This window comes from Pseudophryne corroboree, chromosome 1 (genome assembly GCF_028390025.1).
Source record: "Pseudophryne corroboree isolate aPseCor3 chromosome 1, aPseCor3.hap2, whole genome shotgun sequence".
In the NCBI taxonomy this organism is placed as follows: domain Eukaryota; kingdom Metazoa; phylum Chordata; class Amphibia; order Anura; family Myobatrachidae; genus Pseudophryne; species Pseudophryne corroboree.
Window position 1 is genome coordinate 997,518,020 of NC_086444.1, and position 16,743 is coordinate 997,534,762.

General features: G+C 42.6%; 1 protein-coding gene across 1 annotated transcript in view; it reads left to right on the plus strand.

Moving 5' to 3' along the window:
* PALLD (palladin, cytoskeletal associated protein) overlaps nucleotides 1-16,743 on the plus strand; it is a 759,036-nt gene that overhangs the window by 329,885 nt on the left and 412,408 nt on the right. Inside the window, exons 3-4 of the mRNA XM_063920614.1 lie at nucleotides 12,765-12,943; nucleotides 14,067-14,133. Coding sequence (XP_063776684.1) covers nucleotides 12,765-12,943; nucleotides 14,067-14,133 — 246 coding nt within the window. The remainder of the gene's footprint in view (nucleotides 1-12,764; nucleotides 12,944-14,066; nucleotides 14,134-16,743) is intronic.

Genomic DNA, 16,743 nt, shown 5'->3' on the forward strand with positions numbered 1-16,743 from the left:
TGGTCCCTACAATCTCATTGTTCATTGGACACAGGAATTCGGCTTCGCATTATAACAAAAGGTCATAGGTTGATTCATACAGGTGGGCTGTGACTGCTTCCAACTGTTCAGGTGGGTGGGACACTGAGTTTCCCGCCGCATGACTAAATAAGAACAAATAATAGTAAATGGACATAAACTTCTTATGTCCATAACTATTCGCACGAGCGATTAATCCGCTCCAAACCAACACCGGAATATTGCTATTTAAATACTCTTCCGATGGGTACCAAACACCACTGTATGACCCCTGTTAGACCCTTCGTACAATACAAAGAGGGATCTCTCTGTTCAGGAACATGCTATGTTAACTAAACTTTCAGAATCTATCAAAGGGACCATGATCTACAAAATACATTATATAGTGAAAATATGTAACGATTGAGTCGCACGCTACGATCACATAAACTCTACCGTAAATACGCATACCGTGCGCCTGCGGGTGCCCGCGACTGTGAGTATGCGCACGTACGGGAGAGCGCACGCATGCGCAGCACGGACCTGTGTGAGGTGCAAATATGGTAGTGTGCATAGAGATATTTTTCTGACTTTGACAGTCCACCCTTTGGCAGTCAATAATAACTGCCACCTTCTAAAACATTTCAAAAGAGAAAAATATATGTCAGGGGTTAATACATTTACATGGTTGGGTAGGGGAGGAGAGGAGAAGGTAGGAAAAGGGTATGACCTAGTGAGATAGCAGAAGCATGTGTGTATGAATCCGTGCTTGGGGGTCATGTATCATCGTGCCGTACGTGTTTTAAATCAAGCTTCGAGGTATTGCGAAGTATACATTTGAATTCCTTCTTATCCCGTGGTACGGGTCTGTGGATGGGCTGTCAAACTTTACCGAGCTCTTTTCGGCTTTGGTTGTAACAAAATGGGGGAGCACATTTTAGTTGATGATACATGAATGGGGGAGATATGTGATTGCTGATATCTGTGCCTGTATTCCCTATCGACTATGTGTGTCATTACCTGAGGGTTGTAGAAATAAAGAAAAGACATAATTACGGTAAATGCGGTGGTATTCTATGTCAGGTAAATGTACATTCGTCGATTGAGGTCTTGTTTGGTGTCTGTTGAATGCAGTCTTCTTTGTGCTTTTGCCCATAAGGTGCGAGCAAAAGCTGTCAATGTCCATAGATTTACAAAAGTGTTGGGCTAGCGTAATTTTAAAATTTCTAGGGAAACTGGGGATCCATGGCATAGTTCATCAAAAATCTGTGTATCAGGTTGTCAAAACTTCTTCTTTAATCCCTCTGTTGTCTGTATATCGGCTCATCAAATTCCTCGTCCAAGTGGGTCTTTTTACCTTGGAGGAAACGGAAAAACAGGTGAAAGAAACGGACCGTAGAAATCGCATTTTCATCACATCATTGTTTCTACATTTGGGTCATAAATCAAGTCCATTGGAATTACAGTTTCCTCACTCCTTAAACTCATTACCCTAGTACGACGATTGCACCTCATTAAAGCCTGACCGCATCTAAATATCAAACCAATCGTTATGATAACACCTAAGATACATAGGAGAAACTTCCCAACATCCATTATGACTCCTTGAGCCCAGTCTCCTAAACCAGAGAACCAATTTCGCGGGTTCAACCATGACACCCAACCAGTCAGCTCATTACCTACAGCAGCAAGAGTGAGATTGTGTCTCCTGCGAAATTCCCACTTCAGTTGGAGAATATCGTCCATCTTTTGGTCTATGACCTCGACCGGGTCCTCGGTGCTATTCGTAATATATGTGCAACATTTCACGCCGTATTGTGTTGCCAGTGTGACACAATATCCGCCTGTCACTGCTGTGAGGTAATTAAGAACCATTCTATGCTGTACCAGTTCTGTTTTATAAGCCTGAAGTTCTCTTCCAGTATACCTAAACGTGTCATCATACATTTCAGTGATATTATCTAACAAATTGGCGAGCGCAGATATGTATTTATAATTCAACACTCCTCTGGCGGTGCGAGTGATGTCTAACGCGATTAGAAACTGAATCCCGGTGGATTCATGGATCATGTCAGAGGCCGGATGCTCTGTTCTTTCTATCAGGTGTCGTTTAACTACGTGCTCGTAATGGGTGTGAGTATAAGGAGTTTGGGCAACACGGTGTATGTCTTTCATTTTGTCATGTGATACAGTCATTACTTCAGGCAGTACCTTTCCAATATAACACAATCCTTCAGAGTTTGGGGCAAGCCACTTATACGCCTTTCTCCCGCATATGAAATATGCATCATCGGGGAGAACATATGGGACGGAGTAGGACATAACCATATTACACACCTTCCATGTGAAATCTCCTAACCCTAATTCTTCCATCTGCTTAGTACACGTATCAGGTTGTACGATATGTGCACAGTATCCTGGTGATACCTCTCCAACTCTCGTAATCCTATTTCCTAAGGTATACCTATACCGGAAAGATTTTCCTCTACTGGCTATGTGGCGTATAAGCTCTGTATCTGTAGGCATTCTATCTGCTCTATGCGAAAAGGTCATGGTTTGATTACTCCATGACACTTCCCAATTTCCCGGCTTTCGGGGATTGGAGATGTTAAAACATAATAGGGACCTATCCACATGGTATTGGTGGAGCTTCAAACTAGGAGGGCTGGAGATATTAAACCTCCTGTCCACCGGTCTCCCACCACTTAACTCAAGTACCTCCCCTAACGTTAAAGGAAATGGTACTAGTCCTGATTTGCTATGACCTTGAGGTACTTGAGAGCATACCCAACAATCTGTTTTATTTAACACACTACCCACTAAGGAGTGATAGTCACTCAATGGATGCCGGTCCATATGGATATTAAAACTGGATTGGCATTTCTTTATGCACCCATCCTCAATGACATTGTTACAGAGCCGACAGATACAGTTTTCTTCAGCTAACAATCCTTCACAATTCCTTCTATGGTCAATGCTATCGGATCGTTTTCTGATACTCGCCTTTGCTTGTTGATTATGTTGTTCTTGGAAAACTACGCCTCCATCTCTGTCATCAGAACCTATTCCAGAACCTCTCTCGACCTCCATGGTACTCTCGCCGGAACAGACTGCTCTGGTCAACATCATGGTCAACAGGAAAATCCGGATCACAGTCTCTTGGGGCAAGTCCATCTTGTAGGAGGAAACGGAGAAGAATGAGAAGGGGGAAAAAATAATTTGAAGGAGAGGGGATGGGAAGTTGGAGAAAAACAATAAAAGGGAACAGGGGATCGACAACTGCTTTTGGTCTTGTGATTTTCAATGCTCAGGTGCCGCCTTAATCCTCCTGGAACAGACACTCCAGTGATACAACCTCTACCGTCTGTTCCTTATCACGGGACCTCTCTGGATCAGCAACCTTTTTACAGTGGGACGAATGAACCCAAGTCTCTCTCTCAGCAACCTTCAATGCTGTAGTGCTAGTCAATAAGACCTGGTATGGTCCTTCCCATCTGTCAATAAGGCAACCTGAGCGTAGAAAATTCCGTATCATTACATAATCCCCAGGTTCAATGTCATGACAATTACTATCTGGTAAATCAGGAATCACTAACTTCAGATTATCATTTTGATTCCTCAACTGTTTACTCATGTTAATCAAGTATTTTACAGTCACTTCATTGTTACACTTCAAATCATCCTGAGGGTTAATCATAACATGCGGTTGTCGACCAAACAAGATCTCAAAGGGAGACAGATTAAGAGGGGACCTGGGAGTGGTTCTGATGCTGTACAGTACAATGGGTAAAGCTTCTGGCCATGTCAATCCTGTCTCTGCCATCACTTTACTCAGTTTATTTTTAATAGTGCTGTTCACTCTTTCCACTTTCGCACTCGCCTGTGGACGGTATGGAGTGTGCAGCTTGCTATCAATTCCCATCAATTTACACATTCCTTGAAAGACATCACCTGTAAAATGGGTACCCCTATCACTTTCGATAATTCTAGGGATACCATATCTACATACAAATTCCTGCACAATTTTCTTAGCAGTAAACATAGCGGTATTTGTGGCCGCCGGAAATGCTTCGACCCAATTTGAGAAAACATCTATACAAACAAGTACATATTTCAAATTTCGACAAGGGGGTAATTGAATAAAGTCAATCTGTATTACCTGGAAAGGGCCGCCGGCAGGTGGGATATGAGATGGTTCTGTAGGTATTGCCTTTCCGATGTACTTTCTCAGACAGGTAAGGCATGACATTGCCCTTTTACTCGCATGAGAAGAAAATCCTGGGGCACACCAATATGCTCTTACCAACTTGCACATCCCTTCCTTGCCCAGATGAGTCAGCCCGTGAGCTGCCTCAGCTAAGCATGGAAGGTATGCTCTGGGGGCCACTGGTTTACCGTGTCCATCCGTCCAGAGTCCTGAGGACTCCTGACCATATCCCTTTGCCTTCCAGACTGCCTTTTCCTGTGTGGAACACAAATTTTGCATCTCACACAACTTCTGTGTGTTGATGGTATTAAATACCATCAGTTGTGTGGTGTCTGTCTGTCTGGGGGTAGCAGCTGCTAATTTAGCAGCTTCGTCTGCTCGGCTGTTACCAAGTGATACTGGGTCTTGGCTATATGTGTGTGCTTTACATTTGATAACAGCCACTCTGTCGGGTTCCTGTATCGCTGTTAGAAGCCTTTTTATGTGAGCTGCATGCGCTACCGGTGTACCAGCTGCCGTCATGAAATTTCTGAGGCGCCATAGGGCTCCGAAATCATGGACTACCCCGAATGCGTATCTAGAATCGGTGTAGATATTGGCTGATTTGCCCTTAGCCAATTCACATGCTCTGGTTAGGGCGACCAGTTCAGCAACCTGGGCTGAGTGAGGTGGGCCTAGCGGTTCCGCTTCTATGGTGCCTTGGTCATCTACGACTGCGTATCCAGTACACAAGTCTCCCGAGTCTGACTGTCTATGACAACTACCGTCCGTGTAGAACGTAAGTTCTACATCTTCCAGTGGGTTGTCACTGATGTCAGGCCTTGCGGTAAAATTTTGGGTCAAATATTCCATACAATCATGAGTGTCTTCCTTTGTATTAAATCCTCCTTCCCCACCACTCTCATCCTCCACCCTTTGTGCCTGTCCAGGCACACCTGGGAGATATGTTGCAGGATTTAATGCACTGCATCTCCTTATGGTGATGTTTACGGGGGCCATTAGTGCCAATTCCCATCTTGTAAACCGCGCTGATGAGACATGTCTGGTTTGGGCAGAATTTAACAAGGCTGACACTGCATGTGGTGTATGAATTGTGAGGTTGTGACCTAGCACGACGTCTTCGCTTTTCGTTACTAGCAATGCTATCGCAGCAACGCTTCGCAAGCATGTGGGGAGGGATCGCGCTACCGTATCTAGCTGAGCGCTGTAATATGCTACCGGCCTGCTGGCATCACCGTGCTTTTGGGTTAGTACGCCTGCCGCGCAACCAGCACTTTCTGTTCCGTATAGTTCAAAGGGTTTCCCATAGTCAGGCATACCTAATGCTGGTGCCTGCGTTAGGCACTGTTTAAGTCTCTCAAATGCTGTCTCAGACTCGTCTGTATGCGAAATCCGATCAGGTTTGTTTGAGGAGACCATCTCCTGCAAGGGTAACGCTAGGATGGAAAACCCTGGGATCCAGTTACGGCAATACCCACACATTCCTAAAAATGTTCTGATCTGTTGCTGGGTTTGTGGCAGAGTCATGTCTCTAATTGCTTGAATTCTATCAGCGGTCAGGTGTCTCAGTCCTTGTGTTAAACAGTGTCCCAAATATTTTACCTTAGTTTGGCATAATTGCAACTTGTCTTTGGAAACCTTGTGTCCTGTGTCTGAAAGATGAAACAGGAGCTGTTTCGTATCCTTCAGGGATGCTTCCAATGAATCAGAACACAGTAGTAGATCATCCACGTACTGTATTAATACTGATCCACTCACTGGTTGGAAAGACTGTAAACAATCATGCAAAGCCTGAGAAAATATACTTGGGCTATCTATGAATCCTTGTGGTAATCGAGTCCATGTGTATTGGACTCCTCTATATGTAAATGCAAACAAATATTGACTGTCAGGGTGCAGAGGTACCCAAAAGAAAGCGGAGCAGAGGTCAATAACAGTGAAAAATTTCGCAGTGGGAGGGATTTGCATTAGGATGACAGCTGGATTTGGCACTACGGGGAACTGACTCTCAACTATTTTGTTAATCCCCCTTAGATCCTGCACTAGCCGGTAACCCCTCCCCCCACTCTTTTTAACAGGGAAGATGGGACTATTGGCAGTGCTGGACGTTCTTACCAGAATGCCCTGTTGTAGCAAGCGCTCTATTACGGGATACACTCCTAACTCCACCTCTGGCTTCAGAGGGTACTGTGGGATTTTTGGAGCTATCCTACCATCTTTTACTTGTACAACTACCGGAGCTACGTTTGCCATTAATCCAGTGTCCTGTCCATCTTTAGTCCAAAGTGACTCTGGTATCTGAGATGTCATTTCTTCTACTTGGGAGGGAGTCCTATTTGTCATAATGGTATGTGACATTAATTTTGACGGGGAGTCTAATATGTCTCGCACTTCCTGAGCGTGATTCTCAGGTATGTCCAAGAATACACCTTCAGGAGTACAATAAATGACGCACCCCATTTTACACAGTAAGTCTCTTCCCAGGAGATTAGTCGGTGCCGATGCAGCCAGCAAAAAGGAATGCTTGGTATGTAAAGGCCCTATTGTAATCTCGGCTGGTTTGCTAACAGGGTAGTGCTGGACTACTCCCGTTACCCCTATGGCTGGAATTGTCTTACCAGTGGTTCTCATGCCCACTGTCGAATTTATCACTGATTTGGCCGCCCCTGTGTCTACAAGAAAGTTTAATGATTTACCAGCTACATTGATTGCAATTTCTGGTTCACTTTCAAGGCTTGCAATCAATTTTACTGGCTGCAGATTACAGGTATGGCCACACCCCTATTGGGTATGGTGACCTCCCTGAATCCCGCTGGCAGCAACTACTTGTGATGGAGTTAATTGGGAGCTACCAGAGGCTTGCCAGTCTCTGTTCGGGGGGTATCTTTTTGTTTCCCCTGTATGTGGCTCATAACTCCGTTTCTGCGGACCTTGCTCCCAATGTCGTGTGTCGTGTCGTTGTCTAGGGGGTTGGTATGAGTTTCGTGAATTCTTCATTCTACAATCTCGTGCCATGTGTCCCTGTTTATGACAAGAATAACAAGTAACCACATTTGACTTACCCACAGGGTTTGGTGATATAAACAAAGGCTGCCTTGTGGTCAGGGCCTGTATACTTACTGCCATTAACTTATCACCTTGTTGTTCCCTGTGTCTGGTGATGTTCCTATCGTGATCAATAGCAGCCTCTCTCAAAGTAGCCACAGACAGACCTCGCCAACATGGTTGTGTGGTCTGTACCCTAGTCTTCAATGACTCTTTTAAACCATCCATCAGTACCGATACTGCTACTTCTCGATGGTTTATGTTTGTTTTAATGTCCTCTATGCCTGTGTATTTTGCCATTTCTGATAATGCTCTGTGAAAATACTCTGCAGCTGTTTCTGACTCCTTCTGTTTAATGGAGAATATTTTGTTCCATTTAACTACGGCTGGGAAATACTCTTTTAACTGTAAGCTTATTCTTTTTACATTGTCTTTGTTGTACACATCTGTAAGAGGTACATCCTGATCTAATCCACAGTCAGCTAAAAATTGAGCTGCGTCGACATTGGAGGGTAAACATGCTCTCAGCAATATCTGCCAGTCTTTATTGTTGGGCTCTAACGTGTTACCTAGGTCTCTGATGTATTTTTGGCTGGCAACTAAGTCTTTTCTAGGGTCAGGGAATTCCGACACTATGGTCCTTAATTCCATTCGGGAAAATGGGCTGTACATGGCAATGTTCCTAACAGGAGTGACTCCTGAAGTGTCTGTTTTCCCATTTGGAACTACTATTACCTTAACAGGATTAACTCTAACAACCTCATCCTGTGTAGATTCTACAGGCTGTGGTGAAATAGTTTCAGCATAGTGTATGGTGCCGTACTTACCCGTTGATACGACCTCACCTATCCCTCCGCTAGGGGCTTTCGTTACTAATCTCGGGGGTTGAGCTGTGCCTACTGTGGTCTCTGCTATGGTGGCTGCTAGAGAGAGCGCTGAAATTGTTGCCGATTCGTCCTCTTGATCACACTCCTGAGGAAAGTTCAAAACAGGGTACAACTTGCACGGGTTAATACTTGCATTGGTTAATTGGTTAACATTATCTTTAACATTTACACAGTTGCTAAGTGTTTGTTTGTTACACCTTAATGCGTCATTCTCCGCAACCAATTTTTCTCCCGATATATATGGTGGCGGTGGGGCCGTGGCTATCAGTTTTCTGATCGAGCCAGATCCCGCCGCCTGAGCCAATCCTCTCTGTATGTCACCCTCCTGTTGCCACAACTGTAAATAATCATAATGTTTGATTCGTCTCTTGGCTGATTTAATGAGACATATCCTTCTCCTTAAATTCGTTAACACTTCTGTGCTGAAGCTACCTACTCTTGGGAATTTCTCCCCGTCATGTACCGTCATTCTCTCCCATTCATCACATAAAGCTTCTGTGTGACTTCCGTATTTCTCACACATTACGTATCTTGCCGACCCGACTGGTCGGTTCACTGAATCAACCCGAACCGAGGTTGATCGCCCCCTACCTGAACAAGTGGCCCCCATAGTTCGAAGGTGTTGCTTTATTCAACCAACCCTTACGCAAACCAAAATGTTCAAAATAGGCTGACGGTGGCGGTTTACCGAGTACCCCACTCACTCGCCCACGCCGACCAATACGACCTGATCACACCGATATGGTGCTGGCGTACTCGACCTAGGGCCCCTGTGACCTGAACCTCTATTTACTGGAACCTGTGAGGGTGATCCGAAGAACACTTACTCTTTCCAGTAACTATTGGTTGTTGGATAGTTCCTGAGTGAGCAGCGAACCTCCCTTAAAATAAAAAAAAATTACACAAATCACGTTAGAATGTACAAATAGCGTTTATGACCTTCGTACACAAATAGTACCGGTCAGGTTTACTAATGCACACAATTACGTGCGGTACAATCGTTCAGCACATAAGCAACTAATCTTATGTACGGAGCGACCAGTGGAATCGAAAATTGCGGCTGCGAATTCCTTCAGCCAGAGCTTGTATGGCCTATATGGGTGTTGCACCAACCCTTTCTTGGTGTTGTGCCTGTGGACTGTATAGCGGACTTCCTTGTCTGCTGTACCTGAACCTGCTGGTCTGCTATGACCTCCTGGTCTGTTACAGTATGACCTCCTGGTCTGCTACACTCTAATGCTCAAATTGTATGTTTTAACCAGGGATGCCTCCCTAGCCGCCATGTACGTCACTTACACGCATGTACCTCACGAGAACTCGACTTTTCTTGTGGTTCAACCTCAAAAAAATTGTAAAAACAAACACTCACTCACCACATATACACTTTTGTTTCTATTTCTATTTCTGCGCAGAAATTTCTCTTTAGACCAGATGTGTTACAAATTAGGAGAAGGATCTATTAATTTAAATTTTGAATGTTAAAATAGATTTGCGCGATTTATCGCCTTGCGTTATTTACCGCGTTGCGCTATTTATCGCGTTGAAAAAAAATGTAACACTTGTGATTTGAGTTACGTGGGCGTACCCGTACGCTCCGTTGCGTAATATACGCTGCGTGCGTCGGCCCTTGGGTTGCGTACACAAGTCTCAGTCCTTTGTTAGAGACACGTGTACGCAAAGCAAAGATCCACCGTAACACAATTTATACGTTTATCAATGTAGATGATCCTTTATCATCTACCGCGCACCACACTGACTTCGCCTTGTCTCTCAGGCACAGCTGTGTGTTTGTCTATACTTTAACTATATTACCTTTTTACTCTTAAACTATGAAATAGCGGCAAATCTCTCTTAGCACGTTTATCAACTATAAAACTGGCAAACAGGAGAGTGATATACGAAAATACACAAATGAAAAAAAAGAAATGCAGATATGTGTGCGTGTGTACGCAAGACAGAAAAATAAACAGTTTTAAAAGGGACTAGCGTGTTGTTCTTACCTCCGGTTCCCGGATTCCTTCAGCACCCTTTACTAAGAGAAGCAGACGCTTATCCAAACAGCACTACGAGGAATATGATCTCCCGCCCTTTGCTGCTGGATAATGTCTGCTGAAATTACCTAGTGCAGATGTGTGAAGGACAGGACGAGCCCGCAATTGATAAAGCTAAATATTTATCTTATATAATACCCTTTATGAGGTCTAAGAACACTGTACGCTATCTACGTATGAAGTACCGTAAGGGTACGCACGTTGCGTAATAATCGCTTAGCCGTAGTCGAGACGCTCAAGCGTCACGTTCGCTCACGGCCAAGAGATCACTGGCAGGCACGCTATTGGCTGCTGACTAACGTAATGATTCGCTATAGCGTAGCGGACGCTCGGGACCACGAGGAGATCACCAGCGGCGCTGACGCTCACAATGTTAAACCTTTATCTAAACCATAAACAATGTAATATGCTGTAAAACCTTTGTGTAGAGTTAGGGTGTAGATGCAACCTAGTGTAACCTTATTAACTTAAAAGCTGTTTGAGCGTCACCGACGCTCTGAGAATACTAAACACTATAAGAAATACACAGATACCATGCTTAGGGTCCAACGCCTAAATATATTATGAATGATATACTTGCAAAAGAATTAATACAAATACAAATCATACACTACAATATAACATAGACTACCTAACCAGATAACTACACAGGAAATATAATACAATTACTATTTAAAGGAAAATAAGAGAGAAAGAGGAGAAGGGAGAGAGAGAGAGAAATTGGCCCACAATAACAAGAAGATCAATATAGTTGCGGAGAAACACTTACGCACAAGGGGAAACGATCGCATGCGCCTCGATATCCAGCTCCCGATTATCAGCAATGAGAACCGTTGAAGAGAGTGAACTGGATATGGTCGGCCTGCCTATTTATGCCCCACACACAATGCAATTCAATGGTCCCTACAATCTCATTGTTCATTGGACACAGGAATTCGGCTTCGCATTATAACAAAAGGTCATAGGTTGATTCATACAGGTGGGCTGTGACTGCTTCCAACTGTTCAGGTGGGTGGGACACTGAGTTTCCCGCCGCATGACTAAATAAGAACAAATAATAGTAAATGGACATAAACTTCTTATGTCCATAACTATTCGCACGAGCGATTAATCCGCTCCAAACCAACACCGGAATATTGCTATTTAAATACTCTTCCGATGGGTACCAAACACCACTGTATGACCCCTGTTAGACCCTTCGTACAATACAAAGAGGGATCTCTCTGTTCAGGAACATGCTATGTTAACTAAACTTTCAGAATCTATCAAAGGGACCATGATCTACAAAATACATTATATAGTGAAAATATGTAACGATTGAGTCGCACGCTACGATCACATAAACTCTACCGTAAATACGCATACCGTGCGCCTGCGGGTGCCCGCGACTGTGAGTATGCGCACGTACGGGAGAGCGCACGCATGCGCAGCACGGACCTGTGTGAGGTGCAAATATGGTAGTGTGCATAGAGATATTTTTCTGACTTTGACAGGGGGTATCCAATTAGATTTGATCTGTTTTTGGAAGGTGAAAATGGACCCGCGTTCACGCGAAAACACATGGCATCGGGGATAAGTCCCCGATCCCATTTCTTATCGCCGCTTTGGCAGCCGCTTATTGCGGATTATGCTTTGCAATAAGTGCCAGCATCAGGGTGGGGGGTGCCCACCACATTGGGGCTAATAGGATAGCCCCCGATGATACAATTACCCGCAGTCATCGACCTTGGTTAATTGGATACCCCCTAAGATTTAATTTATTGATATACTTTATTAATTAGGTTAAAGGTAATGTAAAGCCCTTGTCCACGTTAGTGGGATGCCTGCTGCTTTAATTAACTTATGCTGACACCACACAAAAATTTATTTTGAGCACCCATGCTAGGTTACACTGTGATAATACTGTCAGAATATAGATTGTATGACATTATCCACTCTATTGTTTGTTGGAATAATGACAGCACCATTTATATAACACAGTATATATATATATATATATATATATATATATACAGTATATTAGATGTCCTGTCTTTCAAATAAACATCATCTTGTGGCACTGCATGTTCTTAAATAGAAAAAAATATATATAGCCTATAGTATTGGCTGACTCTTTCCATGTGTATTAATGCATGTTTATCCAAGCACAGTGTATAGTGAACTGTTACATATACTAGAGCCGACATAAGGAGTGTCGATCTCCAGCTGTTGGGGGACTAAAAGTGACAGCATGTACTGTATATCTCTGAGGCCAGGGTTAATGTGTAGTCTAGACAGTACAAATGTGTAAATCCTCCCAGAAGATACCATATCCTGGAGCTCTACTCTGCCTTTCCTCATTCAGACAGATTTTAAAACATGTTGTCTTGTCTATAAAGTTTATTTATAACTGAAGTACAAAGCATTATTAGAGTTCTAGATATTTCTCCTGCCTGTGCATTTTATACAATCTCTTTAATGACTCACTGCCTATCTGTCTGCTCTCTCTGTCTCTCACTTCTGTTTGCCGCTACCCATCCCTGGCTCTCCTCCCCCTCCTGTGAAGTTTAAATATCTGGGATGCTTGTATGTCTCCAGGTGGTTCTGTGAAGGGAGAGAGCTGCATAACTCGCCTGACATTATCATCACCTCCGAGAGTGACGGTCTTCATGCACTTGTCATCGCTGAGGCCTTTGAGGACGACACAGGGCGCTATTCTTGTGTGGCATCTAATTGCCTCGGCTCTGACACATCTTCCGCGGAAATATTTGTTGAAGGTAAATTATGATTTGGTCTGAAACTCAGCATAGGAAAATAGGGTCATTTTAGAAACGATATCGCTGTATACTTTTGGCCAACAAAATATTGTCTGTCTACTGTAAATACAATATAATTTGGCATTTTTATTCAGTCCGTATCAACAGAAGGCTTATTTATTAACAAGGTGCAAATAGACCAAATGTGCAATAATTAGTAGCAACCATTGAGACATTTGCTTTAATGAGTATAGTGCAACATAGACAATAGAAGCTAACATCTGAGGTTGCTAAGGGACACTGCATTGGTACCATGCTAAGAGGCAGAACTTGTTGGGCTTATTTAATAAATGTGTACATTTGTAAGCATAGTGCTTTCTTAGTAACATTTTGAACGTATGTAAATGCAATTATGAATGCAAATAATGCAATTTATATGAAATGATCATTCTTATTTTGCATTTGCCTATAGAGCATGCATTGTATGTTGTCCTTTTTGTGAGGAGCATTAACACCAAGTAAAGGGGATTATCTGAAAAGTGATCGGTTGAACTGGATGAACCTGTGTCTTTTGTTTTGTTTTTTTGTTTCAGCAATTATGTAACTATGTAAAATACCTACTGTATCTTTTCTAATGTCACTGAGCTTGCTAAAAATATATTTGTCAAAGTTTTGGGACAAATGAAAGTCATAGAATAGTGTAATTAAACTGGATCATCATTATAAGGTTGACACCTCACTCATTTGTTTGCCTGAAAAATGGCAAGATAATTGTATGTGCAAACTGACAGTACAGTTGGGGCCACTGCTTGGCGTTCAGGAAACTGCACACATCTAGAGCCTGTGCTTAGTCCCCATCTATGGCAAAAGTCCCCTGGTGCTTTCGCTGTCTACGATACTAGAAAACCAAGTCATGAATTGGCCCAATTCCTTCACATGACTAGTGGCTCCAACTGCATCACTGTACAAACAACACATAGCCAAATAGTCTTCATGTAACAAGTAACTATGACCGTGCATGTCTGAGTGTGTTTCTCGGTGTGTCCTTTAAATTGGTAGTTACACATGTTAGTTGTATTATTTATTCTATGGAACAAGCCAGTTAAGCGGAATGTGTGTGTAAAGGCTTCTGTTTACATTGCAGGTGCCAGTTCATCAGACTCAGAAAGTGAAGGCTTTTCTTTCAACTCAAAACCAGGAACGATGCCACAGTGAGTACAGTTTTTACTTCTTATCTTTGAGGATAATATTTTCTTTAGAAATATGAGTCACTGATATTAAAATTCAAGCAATGGTTTATAACTTACATATGGCAGAGAGTCATTTCCTTGGCGGGTCTACTTGGCAAATGCTAACTTGGTACCAGCATAGTCTTTATAATCCCCAAGGACTCGTCTATTGGGCACTGTAAAGGTTAATGTGATCTTTTATCTAAAATGCCGCCCGTAGGTAATTATTTTCCAGGCCTTTCGCCCTTCATGGGTTTTTCATGGGCAGAGGCTGGCAGTATGGTTAGTAGAAGCAGGTCTGGTCTTGTAAAGAGAACATACGGAAAAAGTGTATATTAAAGTGTGAGTAGAACAACAAGGTTTTATTAATGAGTAGAGCTTTTTTCTATCTCGGCTAAATGCTAGTTTTACAGGGTCTATCTAAATATATGAAAAGCTTATTTGTATCATTAATAGCACCTCACCCACACCTAACATTACCTACTGGCAAGCATTACATCTATACTGCTTGGACCATTGTTGGACTAAATCGAGGTAATTTCCATAAGAACCGATCCACCTTGCTACTATTTGAGACTGAAATCCTTGGGGCACCGCAAAAACCTAGTGATGACTGTCCAATGAGGTACCTTCGGGATACAGCTTCAAGCTAGCCCTCCAGCTGTCGCTATTGTGGTAACCACTCATAAAGGGAGGCATTTGATATGCCGGCTATCGGGATCCCAGTGCTCACCATACCGATGCCGGAATCCCGACAGCCGGCATACCGACAACTATTCTCCCTCTTGGGGTGTCCACGATACCCCTGGAGGGAGAATAAATAGCGTTGCGCGCCACCGTGCCCACAAAGGGCTCTCTTGCGCTCACCCCGCTGCCTGCATGCCGGCGGTCGGGATCCCGGCGCCGGTATGCTGGGTGCCGGGATCCCAAGTGGCGGCATAACATACTACACTCCTTATACATTCAAACTGCCTTTTAAACCACAGACTTTGTCTATATACGTTCCGGATTAATCAGTCCGATATCAATAGAAACAAGCATTGCCAATATACAGTACCAGTCAAAAGTTTGGACACACTTTCTCATTCATTTGAAATGACTGTATGCCAGAACATGTTGGTTTCTCTGAATGAATTTTTTGTGACTTGTTTTTACTTCACTGTTATAATCATGTTTACATATTAAATTTATGAACGTTTTTAAAACCAGACAGTATTCTCTATAATTGAATAATTTTAAAAGTAGATCAAAAGCGCTGCTATTAGTTTGTATATATACCGATTTTTTTCCCTTGCTTTTTTGGGAAGTGACTACTCCATTTTGTAGCTGCATCTGTCAGAAAAACCACCCTTATAAAAGCCCTTAAGTTTTTATATTGTTGATAATTTGTTGTCTAATTTGTAGCATTACTTAAAAAGGCACATAATGATGAAGTAATATCAAAATAGGGCTAAGAGAAATATGTTCTTGGTTATCCATATATGTAAGAACACAACACAAAGTATTACATTTATAACTACTGTATCGCTGTTGCCTATTATATCACTGTTGCCTTCAAACAGTTAAAATCCTAGCACAGAGTATATCCTTCTCAGACTCACATGAGGTGTGACTGGCTTTTTTCCAGCCTAGGGCAGTCTGTCTCCATATACAGAATCCTAGAACCAAGTAAATATGGAGTGCATAACAGCAGTGATTCAGGTGTCTGCAATCAGAGTTGACATATTCGGAAACTTCAATAGCAGTTACCGAGTAAGAGTGACCGTGTTCCTGCCAGAAGATTAATCACCGGCCTGTCAGTTATGCACGTCTCTTCTCAGTGTGAGAATGTGTATAAAGAATCCTTTATCGGGAAGGCTCATGCACAGTATACAGTCAATGAGGAGGTGATAAAATACACAACTATGAAATCATTTCACACATTTTATTAGTTTACTGTAATGTAATAATAAGTCACACTAAGGTAATGACCCACGTCCAGGAGAAGTCCATCATTAAGTCATAAAGTCTGCGTGTCGTACAGTCAGTGTGTCTACATTATAGGAACTGATACAACTTTCACATATAAGCAGATTTATTGTCTTATTTTACTGTATTTTTAGACAGTCCTTACAGTGCTAGTAGTTGAAAAGGTAAAGGTGGTGAATTGAGATGAATAAATGTATAGATCAATACAGATTAGCAATAGGGTCTTATAAAGCAAGCGACACTTGTAAATCTGTGCACATATATGTGAATCTGTATGTGGACGCAGCTTTTTTCCACACCAAGTTCTACATATACAAACTAATGCTGCTTTCACATTGCAAACCCTGCTTTTGAAACGGTTCTTTAAACGGTTCTTAAAACAGGTCTGAGCAGTTAAACCCCCTTCACATCGCATGTTGTAACTGGTATATTACCGTTACATTACCGTTTTGGTACCTTTCACACTGAACCCGTTTCGCCCATAGAAAACAGTGGTTGTCATTTTAAATGGACTTTTCTGGCCCACACATTATTAATAATTATTAATTAATTATTAATAATTTGGCTAGTCGTACGATGGAACCCAGCAGCTTCAAGCATCTTTATCATGTTTTTGTAGATTAC